The 14,729-nt window shown below is 40.3% G+C and overlaps 1 protein-coding gene across 1 annotated transcript in view; it reads left to right on the top strand.

Annotated features, from left to right (window-relative positions):
• Positions 1–14,729, top strand: part of LOC126188939 (1-phosphatidylinositol 4,5-bisphosphate phosphodiesterase gamma-1-like) — a 240,376-nt gene that overhangs the window by 156,469 nt on the left and 69,178 nt on the right. The window contains 1 exon segment of the mRNA XM_049930682.1: positions 3,440–3,637. Coding sequence (XP_049786639.1) covers positions 3,440–3,637 — 198 coding nt within the window.

The following is a 14,729-nucleotide window of genomic DNA, read 5'->3' on the forward strand; positions in this document are numbered from 1 at the left end:
GATAAGAGAACCACTTGTATGAACATCAAGAGCTCAGATGGAAACCCAGTTCTAAGCAAAGAAGGGAAAGCAGAAAGGTGGAAGCAGTATATAGAGGGTCTATACAAGGGCGATGTACTTGAGGACAATATTATGGAAGTGGAAGAGGATGTAGATGAAGATGAAATGGGAGATACGATACTGCGTGAAGAGTTTGACAGAGCACTGAAAGACCTGAGTCGAAACAAGGCCCCCGGAGTAGACAACATTCCAGTAGAACTACTGACGGCCTTGGGAGAGCCAGTCCTGTCAAAACTCTACCATCTGGTGAGCAAGATGTATGAAACAGGCGAAATACCCTCAGACTTCAAGAAGAATATAATCATTCCAATCCCAAAGAAAGCAGGTGTTGACAGATGTGAAAATTACCGAACAATCAGTTTAATAAGCCACAGCTGCAAAATACTAACACGAATTTTTTACAGACGAATGGAAAAACTAGTAGAAGCCGACCTCGGGGAAGATCAGTTTGGATTCCGTAGAAATACTGGAACACGTGAGGCAATACTGACCTTACGACTTATCTTAGAAGAAAGATTACGGAAAGGCAAACCTACGTTTCTAGCATTTGTAGACTTAGAGAAAGCTTTTGACAATGTTGACTGGAATACTCTCTTTCAAATTCTAAAGGTGGCAGGGGTAAAATACAGGGAGCGAAAGGCTATTTACAATTTGTACAGAAACCAGATGGCAGTTATAAGAGTCGAGGGGCATGAGAGGGAAGCAGCGGTTGGGAAGGGAGTGAGACAGGGTTGCAACCTCTCCCCAATGTTATTCAATCTGTATATTGAGCAAGCAGTAAAGGAAACAAAAGAAAAATTTGGCGTAGGTATTAAAATCCATGGAGAAGAAATAAAAACTTTGAGGTTCGCCGATGACATTGTAATTCTGTCAGAGACAGCAAAGGACTTGGAAGAGCAGTTGAACGGAATGGCTGGTGTCTTGAAGGGGGATATAAGATGAACATCAACAAAAGCAAAATGAGGATAATGGAATGTAGTCAAATTAAGTCAGGTGATGTTGAGGGTATTAGATTAGGAAATGAGACACTTAAAGTAGTAAAGGAGTTTTGCTATTTGGGGAGCAAAATAACTGATGATGGTCGAAGTAGAGAGGACATAAAATGTAGACTGGCAATGGCAAGGAAAGCGTTTCTGAAGAAGAGAAATTTGTTAACATCGAGTATAGATTTAAGTGTCAGGAAGTCATTTCTGAAAGTATTTGTATGGAGTGTAGCTATGTATGGAAGTGAAACATGGACGATAAATAGTTTGGACAAGAAGAGAATAGAAGCTTTTGAAATGTGGTGCTACAGAAGAATGCTGAAGATTAGATGGGTAGATCACATAACTAATGAGGAAGTATTGAATAGGATTGGGGAGAAGAGAAGTTTGTGGCACAACTTGACCAGAAGAAGGGATCGGTTGGTAGGACATGTTCTGAGGCATCAAGGGATCACCAATTTAGTATTGGAAGGCAGTGTGGAGGGTAAAAATCGTAGGGGGAGACCAAGAGATGAATACACTAAGCAGATTCAGAAGGATGTAGGTTGCAGTAGGTACTGGGAGATGAAGAAGCTTGCACAGGATAGAGCAGCATGGAGAGCTGCATCAAACCAGTCTCAGGACTGAAGACAACAACAACAACAACAACAACAACAACAAGCAGGACATTCTCCAACATTTTTGGTAGCACTTCATGGAGAAAGATACTGAAGTTTCCTTCTATGGACCATGTTAGGCAGAAGATATGACCCAATCACATGATTATGAAGAATACTGGCTTACACATTTATGGGAAATCTCAGTCGATGGCGGAACACACAAGTTGCCTTAAGATTTTTCAACTCATGGACATGGCTGATGTGGCTGTTGACAATTTCTTTCTTTGTGAAGGCAGCCTTTGCAGTAAACACAGCACACATTTTGAAGTCAAGGATGCTTACTGTTTGTTATGATACCATGGGCATGATTCCATATGCTGTGGGAAGTCATCAGCTGAAAGATTTTGTATCTTCTGATTCTTGAATGAATGCATTCCCATCTCATGCCAGACATTCCACACATTGTTGTTGGAGGTATTTGGTTCCTCAGCAGTGGATTGTATGCTAGTGCTGGGATTGTTTTTAATTCATTGTAACACAGCTTCCATAAATTGAACAGTTTACATGCTGCAAGGTGTTTCCTGTCAGTCTGATCCAAAGAATCTTATTTCATTAAGATGCCCATCAAGTCTTTGAAATGTGACATGATTTGGTAAGCTCCTAACTGAGAATTCTTTTGTACACAGGCACTTTGTTGCTGGATTGTTGCATTGTGCCTCCCTATAAATGATACACATGTCAGCTAACTTAGTGTAATAATAATGTAATTCTATATCCAGGGTCATTGACAATGCTAGCAGCAATGAAAAATTATCTTTACTGGCAGTAAGATGTAATAGTGTAACAAATCTGATTCCAGTTTCAACAAACAAAAGTTGTCAAAACGCATTATCACTTTTACAGAATATAGGAAGAGAGACTTTGCTCCCTGAAATCTCAGGGATAACCTGCGGTTTGATGCAGTTGGTATCTCAAGAAGATATTACTGAACTGATGTACTGCATGACACTTCTTCTGCACAACATTACTTCATGTACAACAACTCTAAGAGTGGATGTAAAGCCATAATTTTAAGATTTTGATGGCAGATATTTCTGTACCTTTTAGCTGTTCATATCTGCTGTCAGAAATTAGATTGCAAGACATTTATGTCAGTTTGAAAGGTTGCGAATGTGTTCACCCCTCATTTCACTGAAATGAAAAGGAATGATTTTGACCTATGTCTTCAAACGCTTTTCCTTCCTCCCCTCCCACTCCCTCCTCTGTTCAACACTGACAAGGGAAGTGTGTGACCTTGACTGCTCAGAACTGCATAAAAATGGGCTTAGAATATAAATTGCTCATCCTAAAAACAATGGTATCAGCCACTTGCAAGCAAAACTGTGCATATTTCCACGAGAGTCACTTGTACGATCACCTATAAAGGGTCTGAGAGAGGAACTTTGCTTACAGAAGAAACAAAATATCGAGAGAGAGAGAGAGAGAGAGAGAAGCAGGCTTAGATTTTGTAGTGTTTGCGAGCTACATGTTTAACTAAATATGGTTTTTACATTAACTATTGACTTGCTGTAATTTAGCTGACTGCAGGATTGTGGTATGAGGTTTTAATTCTGTGTGTTTTGTGAACTCTCTACTAAGATTTAGACCGGAAATTATTTCTGCACCTTCCAGAATAACTGGCTTGCCAGTTTCTATCCATTAGTAAAGTCAGCCTGTGTGTGTGTGTGTGTGTGTGTGTGTGTGTGTGTGTGTGTAAGGCTTGAAAATTCTACATGGATATTAATCATTTGTTCCCAGATAACCGTCAAGGCACTATACGATTACCAGGCACGTAACGATGACGAATTATCTTTCTGCAAGCATGCTGTAATAACAAATGTTAACAAACAAGGAAACAGTGGCTGGTGGCGTGGAGACTATGGAGGAAAGAAACAACACTGGTTTCCTTCAAACTATGTGGAAGAATGGGATTCTCAAGAGAACAGAGATGATAATGTAAGTTTTTAATCACTGCTATGTGCTCTGTCTTAGCTTTGGTAAATGTTAGTCATTTCACAGTCCTTTGTTTACATAAATTATGCACCTCATTATTCCACCTTATTTTAAATTTGTCGATTTCTTTACAAAGAACAAATGCACATGCTATTTCTTGGATTGCCAGCATTACACGAGAGTATGACACTTCCCTATCCCACTGCTCTCCCGTCCCTCTGTTCCTTACACCATTCCTCAGTACAGGGTGGATAAAATGGGAAAAGAGTAATATACAGGATGTCATAAAAATGTTGTGACAGACTTTCAAGGACTGTAGTGAGTGTCTTACGGAACAAGTCAAGGACAGAAATTTGTGCCCAGAAATGTCATCCAATGATGCTACAGAGTGTCGAAGATATAAGTGCTGGCGCCTGCCACTAGGCCTCCTCTTTGGCAGCAAATGTTGTGACTTTGTACACTGACGGGACCTAGGTGGAATGTCCTGCAGTGGCGTTTGTTATTCAGTGATTGTGACTGATTGCCACAATCACCAGTGGAGAAGATGGATATGGCTGCTGCATAGACAGGCCTTCTCTCCTGCAAATGTGATGCTTCGTTGTTTCGATGGATGGTGGTTTCAGACACGGTTTTCCATCTGCAGTTTATTTTTCTCCTGGAAACCTCTAAAATCTCCTGTTTTTGGAACCCAGGAGAAAAATAAACTGCAGATGGAAACCCATATCTGAAACCATCATCCACCGAGGCAATAGAGCATCATTTTCACAGCTGTCAAGACCTGTCTGTGCAGCAGCTAGCTCCATCTAGCAGTCATGGAAATCGGTCGCAATTACTGAATAACAAGAAACATTTCGATATGTTCCGCCTGTGGTCTGTCAGTGTACAAAGTCACATTCGCTGCCAAAGGAATGGCCTAATGGCATCCACCAGTACCTATAACTTTGATGCCCTGTAGTGCCATTGGATGACATTTCTGGGCACAGGCTCCTCAAGACACAATCTACAACCCGTCGAAGTTTGTTGCAACACTTCTGGGATACACTGTATATCCTTCCAAAGCTATTTCCATGCTAAATAGTTGGTTGAACAGTTGCTAAATGTGTGTGGTTATAGTTACATTGGTGGATAAGTGAAAAAAAAGTATTAACTCTAGTATTGGAGCTAGGAAACAGCTTCACACACTTCAATGAAATGATGTCAGATTTACATTGTAATAGAAAACCTTTTTATGATCCTTTATTATGCAAGATAATGATCAGGGTGTATACGACCCGGGAGATCCGGGAAAAACCCGGTAATTTTTTCATCCGGGAGAAAACCGGGAAAAACCCGGGAATTTTTTAGAATTCCGGGAATTTTTCATTGTTTTAGTTCTCTGTTAAATTTTTGTAATTTTGACTGGTAAGAACCGATACTCTAACAATGGATATTACTGTATCCCGCTACTGCAGAATAATACTTCAACAATAAAATATAAACGAGAGAAAAAACAAAAATAACTTAAATTACAAAGGAAATGCGCCATATACAACAACGACACACAGTGCTCATGTAAGCGTGTGCCAACAGCAAAATGTGTCAAAGGCTTTAGGAAGACTATGCAATGCTTCATAACAACAAATTACCTCTGATGAGCGTGAAGTCATAACTGTTTACATTAGATTTGTTTTAGCAGTTAAGAGCGGGCTCATGCGCAAAACGAAAGTGCTGGCAGGTCGATAGAGACACAAACAAACGCAAACATACACACAAAATTCAAGCTTTCGCAACAAACGGTTGCTTCATCAGGAAAGAGGGAAGGAGAGGGAAAGACAAAAGGATGTGGGTTTTAAGGGAGAGGGTAAGGAGTCATTCCAATCCCGGGAGCAGAAAGACTTACCTTAGGGGGGAAAAAAGGAGAGGTATACACTCGCGCGCGCACACACACACATATCCATCCGTTTGTACACAGACACAGGCTTGTGTATGCATGGATGGATATGTGTGTGTGTGCGCACAAGTGTATACCCGTCCTTTTTTCCCCCCTAAGGTAAGTCTTTCCGCTCCCGGGATTGGAATGACTCCTTACCCTCTCCCTTAAAACCCACATCCTTTCGTCTTTCCCTCTCCTTCCCTCTTTCCTGACGAAGCAACCATTTGTTGCGAAAGCTTGAATTTTGTGTGTATGTTTGTGTTTGTTTGTGTTTGTTTGTGTATGTTTGTGTATGTTTGTGTATGTTTGTGTATGTTTGTGTATGTTTGTGTTTGTTTGTGTTTGTTTGTGTTTCTATCGACCTGCCAGCACTTTCGTTTGGTAAGTCACATCATCTTTGTTTTTAGATATATTTTTCCCACGTGGAATGTTTCCCTCTATTTTTTGACCTGGTTAGCAAATATCGGAGATCCGGGGCTGATGCGCAGAGCAGTCTGAGTTATAGTGGGTAGTCTCCACGTGACTGGTGTTTACATTTAGTGATTTCGCTGTTTCTCTTTCGTCTACTCTCACGTCAAATGAAAACAAAACGGATATCTGTGGCCGGGAGATATCAAGTGAATTAAAATACATTCACATAATTACGGAAGGCTAAAATATTAGTTTCAAATTTTATTTCCACTTTTCGTGACTGAAGTTATTTTTGTTTGTTTGCTAAAGACATTTGACTTTTATTAACCTTTTCTGCAGAGGCAGTCAATGTATTTGATACGAAATATTTAATTCCACAGTACTGGCTAGTTTCAACTGCTCTCTGCATTTCAAGTGCACGTTTTCATCTTGTAGCACATATGGCATTATGCCATAATAAAGAACCAAACATGATGTAATACAATACTGTTGCTCCAAGAAAATTGAAATCCCGAAAACCACACTGAAAAACTTAATATCAGATCGAGGTCTACTTCATTGGGAATCTGGACATATGAATGTGCACTTTAAGTATGCAGTTTAAATGTGCACATTTAAGTATGGTTCATGAAATTCCGATGCTCTTGGAGTATCCTTTGATGTCGTTTCTTTCATGACATAATGTATTATCTTTCAATGTTTTATACGTACGTACATACGGGCTTCCCACATCATGGTAGCTGCTCAAGAGTGGTGTCGCCTGTTATCTGCGCTCTCAGGCAACTGCTGAAACGAACCTATTTCTAACAAGTCGCGAGAAAATATTGTGAATGGTGGTTTGAAAGGCGTTACTTTCAAAGTAAATATCCTTTTACGCAAGTTGAACTATGTGCAACAATGTACCATGAATTTCTTAAATCACAGAGCGTTTGACTCTCATTTAAAAATCAACTCTTTGATAGTGGGCCATTTAGAAGAATTTCGAACCATGAAGATCAGACATTTGTGTTACTATTAAAATTTTTACTGTCACATTTGTCTGATATATCTTAAAGTGTAACACGCACAACAAATATCAATATTATATGCAAAAGCTTAACTTCTCTTGCAGCTTATTAACGTTAGAGACCAATATTATATGTGAACACTTGGTTTTTCTTGTAGCAACACTATGCATACTAATTTAAACTATTTACTTTCCCTGTTTGTTTGTTCGTGCTACGTAACAGTGATGTTGCTGTTGGCTGACTACATCACGTGTCCCATGCTCTGAATATCCGCCGTCATCAGCTGTCGAGAACACGTGACATGAGCTATGACTGACTTACAGAAGCACATCTCAATGTCGATTCCAATGATTCGGAAAGTAACATGCGGTGTTTGGTGGAATTCCAATGTATACTTTCGTAATACGAAAATATGCAGCGTACACGTTGTTGCACATCAAAGATATTTCCAAAACGTGTGTTTTTTCCTGAGTTTCGTTTTCAAAAGTACCGGGAAATTCAAAGCCCGTGTATAAAATCATAACCATTCAAAGGATTGATAAGTTTCGCAGAGAAAATATGTCACGTAACACAGAAAAAGTTGTTTTTTTCACCCAGGAGAATGTGTATTTTTAACCGGGAAATCCGGGAAAAATCCGCGAATTTTTTTTTCCTTGTCCACGTATACACCCTGATGATGCAATGTAGGTGTAGTTACAGTCTAATGTAGCTGTCATCTGCTGTTGCCACAAGTTCTGCTGATGCCATTTGTGGACAGTTAAAGTTGCAGCTACTACTTGTTGGGGACACGTTCATGTCACCAAAAATGTGCTTGGTGTTTCACTATGGATTGTAACCCTTTTGAGATCTGTAGGTAGCACCTAAAATAAGTTGTGAATTGTTTCATCACTCATTTTGAATCAAATAAGCAGAAAATGCAACTTGGCATTAACAGTAACAATAGATTGTTGATTGTTCATTAATGTTGACACTTCTCAGATGTAAAACTGTAGCCCCTTCTACACATTCAAAACGAGGAAACCCAGTGATCAAGAGGAGCTGCCCAAGTAATATGGCACATTATTTGGCATCCCCCCACTCAGCACAAACATTTTGAAGTGCTCACTTTACCTACTAACTTGTCTAACACAAAACTAACTCATCTTATAATCATGTCTAGTATATTTCTGTGCACACTTAAAATCATGTTACAGAACGTGAATGAATACGGATGACAGTAAGAATAAGGTGTTTCAATTTATAAAACAAATAATTTTGTACATGTTGCAGATAATGACCATACCAACAAACTTGTCAAAATATGATAAGTTTTTAAGTTGTATAATTTTGTTTGTGTTGTAACTGTTTCATATACACTTTTTAAATCGAGACTAATGTATTCTGTAGGGACTGAAATGAAACTTTTCTGTTCTGAGAACTTTAAATCACCCACCTACACCATCTGCACACTCATGACTACTGTGCAAGTCACACTTAAGTGCCTGGCAGAGAGAACCACTTTCACACTGTTCTTCTACCTCTCAAACAGCTCACTGGAAAGACGAACGTATTAATGTTTCCAAGTTGCCTCTGATTTCTTTTATTATGTTATGATGATCATTTTTGCCTATGTGGATGGGCTTCAACAAAACATTTTTGCATTTGTAGGGGAAAAGATCTTGCTGCAACAAAGAATGCCTTTGTTTCAGTGACAGCCATTTCAACTTGTGTATCATAAGGTGCTCCTCCCTCTCCCCTTCCCCCTCCCTCCCCCCTCCCTGCCTCCTCTCTCCCCCCTCCCTCGCCCCTCCTTCCTCCCTCCCCCCCCTCCCCCAATTTCTTAACAGTACAGAATGAGCTGTCCTTCTTTGGACATGCAATGTCCTCCATCAGTCCTATCTGGTAAGGATGCCATACTGTACAGCAATAATCCAGCAGAGGACAGCCAAGTGTTGTGTAGGCAATCTCTTTTAGAGGATGTTTTGCAGCTTTTGAGTGTTCTGTTAATAAAACACTTTGGTTCACTTTAACCCACAACTTTATCTACATGATCATTCCAATTTAGGTTCTTTGTAATTGTAGTATTTAGTTGGCTGCATTATGAAAAGGGTAGATTTCTACTCACCTTATTGTTGCAGATAGGCACAACAAATAGACGCTAAACAAGTAAGCATTCGGCCAAAAGGCTTTCTTCTGAAGTAGACAAAAAACGCACACGCACAACAATAAATCAAGGAGGAATAACAGGCCCAAGACATCCACTGATATAATCTTGTAAAAATATTTTAAGATTTTTAAAAAGTTTTTTAAAAACTCTTAAAAGCCTTTACATAAGAACATTAAAATATTTGCACTCATATAACCAAAACATTAAGAACTATAAAGCTCAGAACTTGGTACCCAACATTCGTTGTGCTTCAAAATAAAACACTGCTGAAAGGTGGTACACCATTGAATAAAACAGCTGGGTGCATAGATTCCAATCCAATATGTTAGATTGACAGGAATGGGGGAAAGAAATAGAGTAGAAGAAGAATGGGTAGCTTTGAGGAATGGAATAGTGAAGACGGCAGAGGATCAAGTAGGTAAAAAGACGAGGGCTAGTAGAAATCCTTGGGTAACAGAAGAAATACTGAATTTAATTGATGAAAGGAGAAGAGACAAAGATGCAGTAAATGAAGCAGGCAAAAAGGAATACAAACGTCTCAAAAATGAGATCGACAGGAAGTGCAAAATGGCTAAGCAGGGATGGCTAGAGGACAAATGTAAGGATGTAGAGGCTTATCTCACTAGGAGTAAGATAGATAGTGCCTACAGGAAAATTAAAGAGACCTTTGGAGAAAAGAGAACCACTTGCATGAATATCAAGAGCTCAGATGGAAACCCAGTTCTAAGCAAAGAAGGGAAAGCAGAAAGGTGGAAGGAGTATATGGAGGGTCTATACAAGGGCGATGTACCTGAGGACAATATTGTGGATATGGAAGAGGATGTAGATGAAGATGAAATGGGAGATACTTTCTGAAAGTATTTATATGAAGTGTAGCCATGTATGGAAGTGAAACATGGATGATAAATAGTTTGGACAAGAAGAGAATAGAAGCTTTTGAAATGTGGTGCTACAGAAGAATGCTGAAGATTAGATGGGTAGATCATATAACTAATGAGGAGGTATTGAATAGGATTGGGGAGAAGAGAAGTTTGTGGCACAAATTGACTAGAAGAAGGGATCGGTTGGTAGAACATGTTCTGAGGCATCAAGGGATCACCAATTTAGTATTGGAGGGCAGTGTGGAGGGTAAAAATCATAGAGGGAGACCAAGAGATGAATACACTAAATTGATACAGATGGATGTAGGCTGCAGTATGTACTGGGAGATGAAGAAGCTTGCACAGGATAGAGTAGCATGGAGAGCTGCATCAAACCACTCTCAGGACTGAAGACCACAACAACAACATGTTGGATGGGTCCGAAACATATTGCACCATAGTGATCCACTCAGAAAGTGAAAATTTAATAAAAACTATTAAGAACTAATATGCAGCTAGCTTGAAAGGACCAAGGAGTTATTGCAGCAAAATCGAGGAGTGTTTTAAGTAATCTGGACAAAATGTGTCAGGTAAATATCTTATTGACAGGAAAATACAACATGAAAAACACACTTACCACCTCTCTGGTCAGTACGTGATTGAGGAACAGGGGAGGCGACCGCATGTTGTCTCTTACTTACGGCATGAAAGTCAACAGCTAGCCTATACATGGCTCACACATGCATTTATGATGCATGGGCACAACTGAATGATAGGTGGTCTTTTGGGGAAACACATAAATGGAAAATGAGAACAAGAAATACTGGGATATCGAAATACAGAAATTTAAAAAAAAAGTGGAATATAATAGTGGCAGTTGATATTTATATTTATTTTCATTATTAACACCCATTAGATGTGCTAATGAAACAGAAATTCTTAAACCAAGGGCATTTAAAGTCTTAAAAGATCACCACCAGCTGCATATATTGCAGAAAATGAACAAATCTGCTGATGGTGTCCCCTAAATAAACCTAAAACTTTAAAATTCTGAAATTATAATTTTGTAAAATGTTATAAGAAATTTTTTTTAAAAAACTTGAAAGAAATATGTACAAGAAACATCGGATAATAAGGGGGGATTGGGGGGGGGGGGGGGGGCGCCAGGAGTATGGTAAGTCACTGGAGGAATGAAGGGAACTGGGTAAAAGAACAACAGAGTAGAATGTCAACTAACTTAGGCAGTAGAAATTTGCCAAAATGCTATGGAGCTTTAACTCCATTTGTCCATTTAGGATTTGGTGTGGGAAACGACAAATGGATCCCATAATTCTGCTCCTTCCTAAGTTGTTTAAAGTGTGGCCCTTGTTTTCTCAATGTAAAATTTATAAGTTACTGTGGCACTGGTGACAAAATACCTCAGTTCTCAAAAGTGGGTACTTGAAGCAGCTTTTGAGCTAGAAATCCCGAGATGATCTTTAAATCTGATACTAAAGCTCCTGCCAGTTTGTTCAATGTACCGCATGGGGCAATCATTGCAAGTGACACAAAACTCCCCCGTTGCATGATATTAGAACAAGTGACATGCTATGTACCTATACTTTGCACTATCATTACCATAAATGATGAAAGCTGGTTCATTATTTTTGGAGTATAACTATCTTCCAATCTTTTCTGAAATATTGCCAAAACAAGGAATTTTATGATAGTGATACCAGCAGCCTTCTGATCATTGGCATTGATAAGGTTGCAGGCTATTAAGCTAGCTTTCTTTCTTATCTTTCTGAGGTCATCGCAATTAATACCGTTGATGATGAATTCACTGTCATGACCAGTTTTGTAGGCTATGTACTGTATAATTTGGAACTCTTTGTGTCGAGGGCTTCCTTTGCAATGGAGCACATGGAGCCTGTATAGAGATGACCTGAAGGTTGTCACCTTGTGCTTGATAGGGTGATTAGAGGAGCTGTGGATCAGTATATCAGTGGTGGTTATCTTCCTGTAAATGTCAGGTCTGACTTTAGTACCACAAAGCATAATAATAACATTACCATATCTGAATCATTCAACTATTTCAGTTTCAATTTACTCTTAGGGGCTCAGCATTCATTTGCTGGATACAGGCTTCGTGACCCTGTGGTTCCTGAGCTGGGAACTGGTATGTGCAACCAGTTGTCTGTCACCATGAGCTCTGTGTATTTGTCACTGACCACCATGCGGCACAGCAGTGGAACATTGTGTGTCACAGGGAACGGGGATCTTGGCTTGACTGCCTGTATCATGAGGATGGTAGAAACCGCTATACAAAAAAACCTGTCTCAAGGTGTGCTTGCACACTGATGAGACGGAATGGTGGGCAGCCTATGGGAAACCTGGCACACTTCAGTTGTATAAGACGTACCCAGGCAAGCTGGGCTCTGTGTAGGTTGACTTTTACTTCCTTAGCTGTTCATTGGACGAGCATGGATCCATTGAAATTTTCCCATCCTTCTCCCAGCAGATAGGATGGACCACTGGAAGGTACCAACACCCAGTCTAACAAGATAGCTTGAGCAGTCAGTCCTCCTAACTCAGTGAATGGTAACAGAATGCATATTCTTAGTCAGATGTCTTTATAATAGTTAAAAAAAGGAGTACAGTTTTGATAAAGTTTCACCATTTTATATACGAAAAGATTTAGAGGACAATGTTAGAACCTGAAATCTGAAAGCACTTGCAAAATGGGACTCTGTTGGTTGAAACATTTAGTTCCCAGCAAGTAAAGAACCTCCAGAAAGCTCAATGCCTTCAGGAGTATACAATTGAAAATGAACTGCACAACACATTGCACTACAGCAAGGGTGTTGTGACTTGCAGGGATCTGGTTAACATTCCCTGAGTATAACTGAAAGTTGAGTGGTCCTGAGAAGACATTTTTGACACGCAAAACATTATGAAAAGCATTATGGTGAGGTGGCGAATCAGACTCTTATTTTTTTTTTTTTTTTTTTTTTTTTTTTTTTTTTTTTTATTTATGCTTACATTTATCAGCACCAAACTTCCAGAGCATGTCAAGGCAGAATTCCTTTGCCTAGCCATACAACCTTATTTCCTGAACCCAATGCACTGTTTTAAATGCCAGCACTTTGGGCACACTACTCTTGGTTGTAAGGGAGAAACCTGTTGTGGCAAATGTGGTAAAGTCGCCCATGACAGAGTTGGTTGTTCCCCTCCTCCAAAGTGTGTCAACTGCTCTGGTAATCACCCAGTTCAGAGTAGGAACTGCAGTATCTTCCTTGAAGAATGGAAGATCCGGGAGATATAAAAACAAAGCACACCCTATATGGTGAAACCATAAAGATAGACAAGGTGATGCAGCCACCTACATTCTCTGCCTCCTTTGCTTCCATTCTCAAGCAGCTATTCCAGAAAACCAAAGCTGCTATACAAATGGAGGTTACGAGTGTCAGCACTAGTACCTGCATTTGCCAATGCACTTGTGTTGCTGCAGTTGCTTCAAAGCCTGTCCCTCCCCCAAGAACTTCAGAAAAGGTGCAATTTCTGACATTGTGGAACTCCCCGCCCCCTTCAAAAATTCAGTGTGATCCACCATACAGTGTTGTCACTATCACTTCTGTAGCTGTATCTCCAAAGCCCCCTCAGATCAAAAAACAGAAGTAAAAGGCGAAGACACCCCTCCCCCGGCCCCACCTCTCCTCCAATGGAGACGGGAACTGTACATCCTGACAATCTTGACTCGTCCTCTCTTGTCTTTCTTGAATATTCTTCAGAGGTGATGGACCTTGATGTCAGACTGGGGCAATCATCTCACCCCAGGAGTGTATCTTCACCCATTGCGGGCACCCTTCTCTGGCAGAAAGTAAGGATGAAAGTGCTATCCTTGTGATAGATGGCTCTCATACTGCAGTGAAACATTAATGGCTTCAAGACGCATGTAGAGGAACTGAATCACCTAACACAGGAATGCCCACTATGCTTGTTTTTGCAGTAAGTTCATCTTAAATCTTGCACCTGTACTATGGGGCTATACACTCTATCGCAAGGATGACCTAACTGGGGAAAGGGCCAAGAGAGTGGGCACTGTGTTTGTCAGTAATGTGCAGCTTTGCTCTGCTCTCCCCCTGGCTACTAACCTGCAAACAGTTGCCACTGAAATTCATCTGTGCCAGAAGATCACTGCTTCCTCACTGTGTCCACCACTGCAAGATGCAGTAGACTTTGAGGCTGTCACAGATTGTATGGAACAACTCCATTGAACTGTTCTACTGGGAGAGTTCAGTGCCCATGATGTCTTGCTGGGCTCAACCCATACTTGCTCTTGGGGTTTGGTTTTGGAGAGCCTTATGATGTGCTGTGAATCCTCAACAAAGGTACTCCCACTCATTTCTGTGCTGTTTCTTGATTACTCTCAGCCATTGACCTCTCTTTCTGCTCTCCAGCACTCGCAGACTCTGTTCAGTGGGAAGTCAATGACAACCTTCATTCCAGTGCCCACTTCCCACTCTGCATTCTCCTACTACATGGAGCTTTCCCTGAAGAGAAGCTATTAAAGTGGATGGCCAGCAGGTCTAACTGGATGTTGTTCAGCCAGCTGGCTGTCTTTAAATGCCATGACATTGTTGAGGAATGGGTGGACCGCATTACGTGAATGATCCAATGTGCCACTGACTTATCGATCCCAAAGTCTTCAGGTCATCTTAGGAGGCAAACTGTACCTGGAAATTCCTGGAAATACCAGTAGTAGCAGTGCTGAAACTGG

Source organism: Schistocerca cancellata, chromosome 5, assembly GCF_023864275.1.
Source record: "Schistocerca cancellata isolate TAMUIC-IGC-003103 chromosome 5, iqSchCanc2.1, whole genome shotgun sequence".
Classification (NCBI taxonomy): Eukaryota; Metazoa; Arthropoda; class Insecta; order Orthoptera; family Acrididae; genus Schistocerca; species Schistocerca cancellata.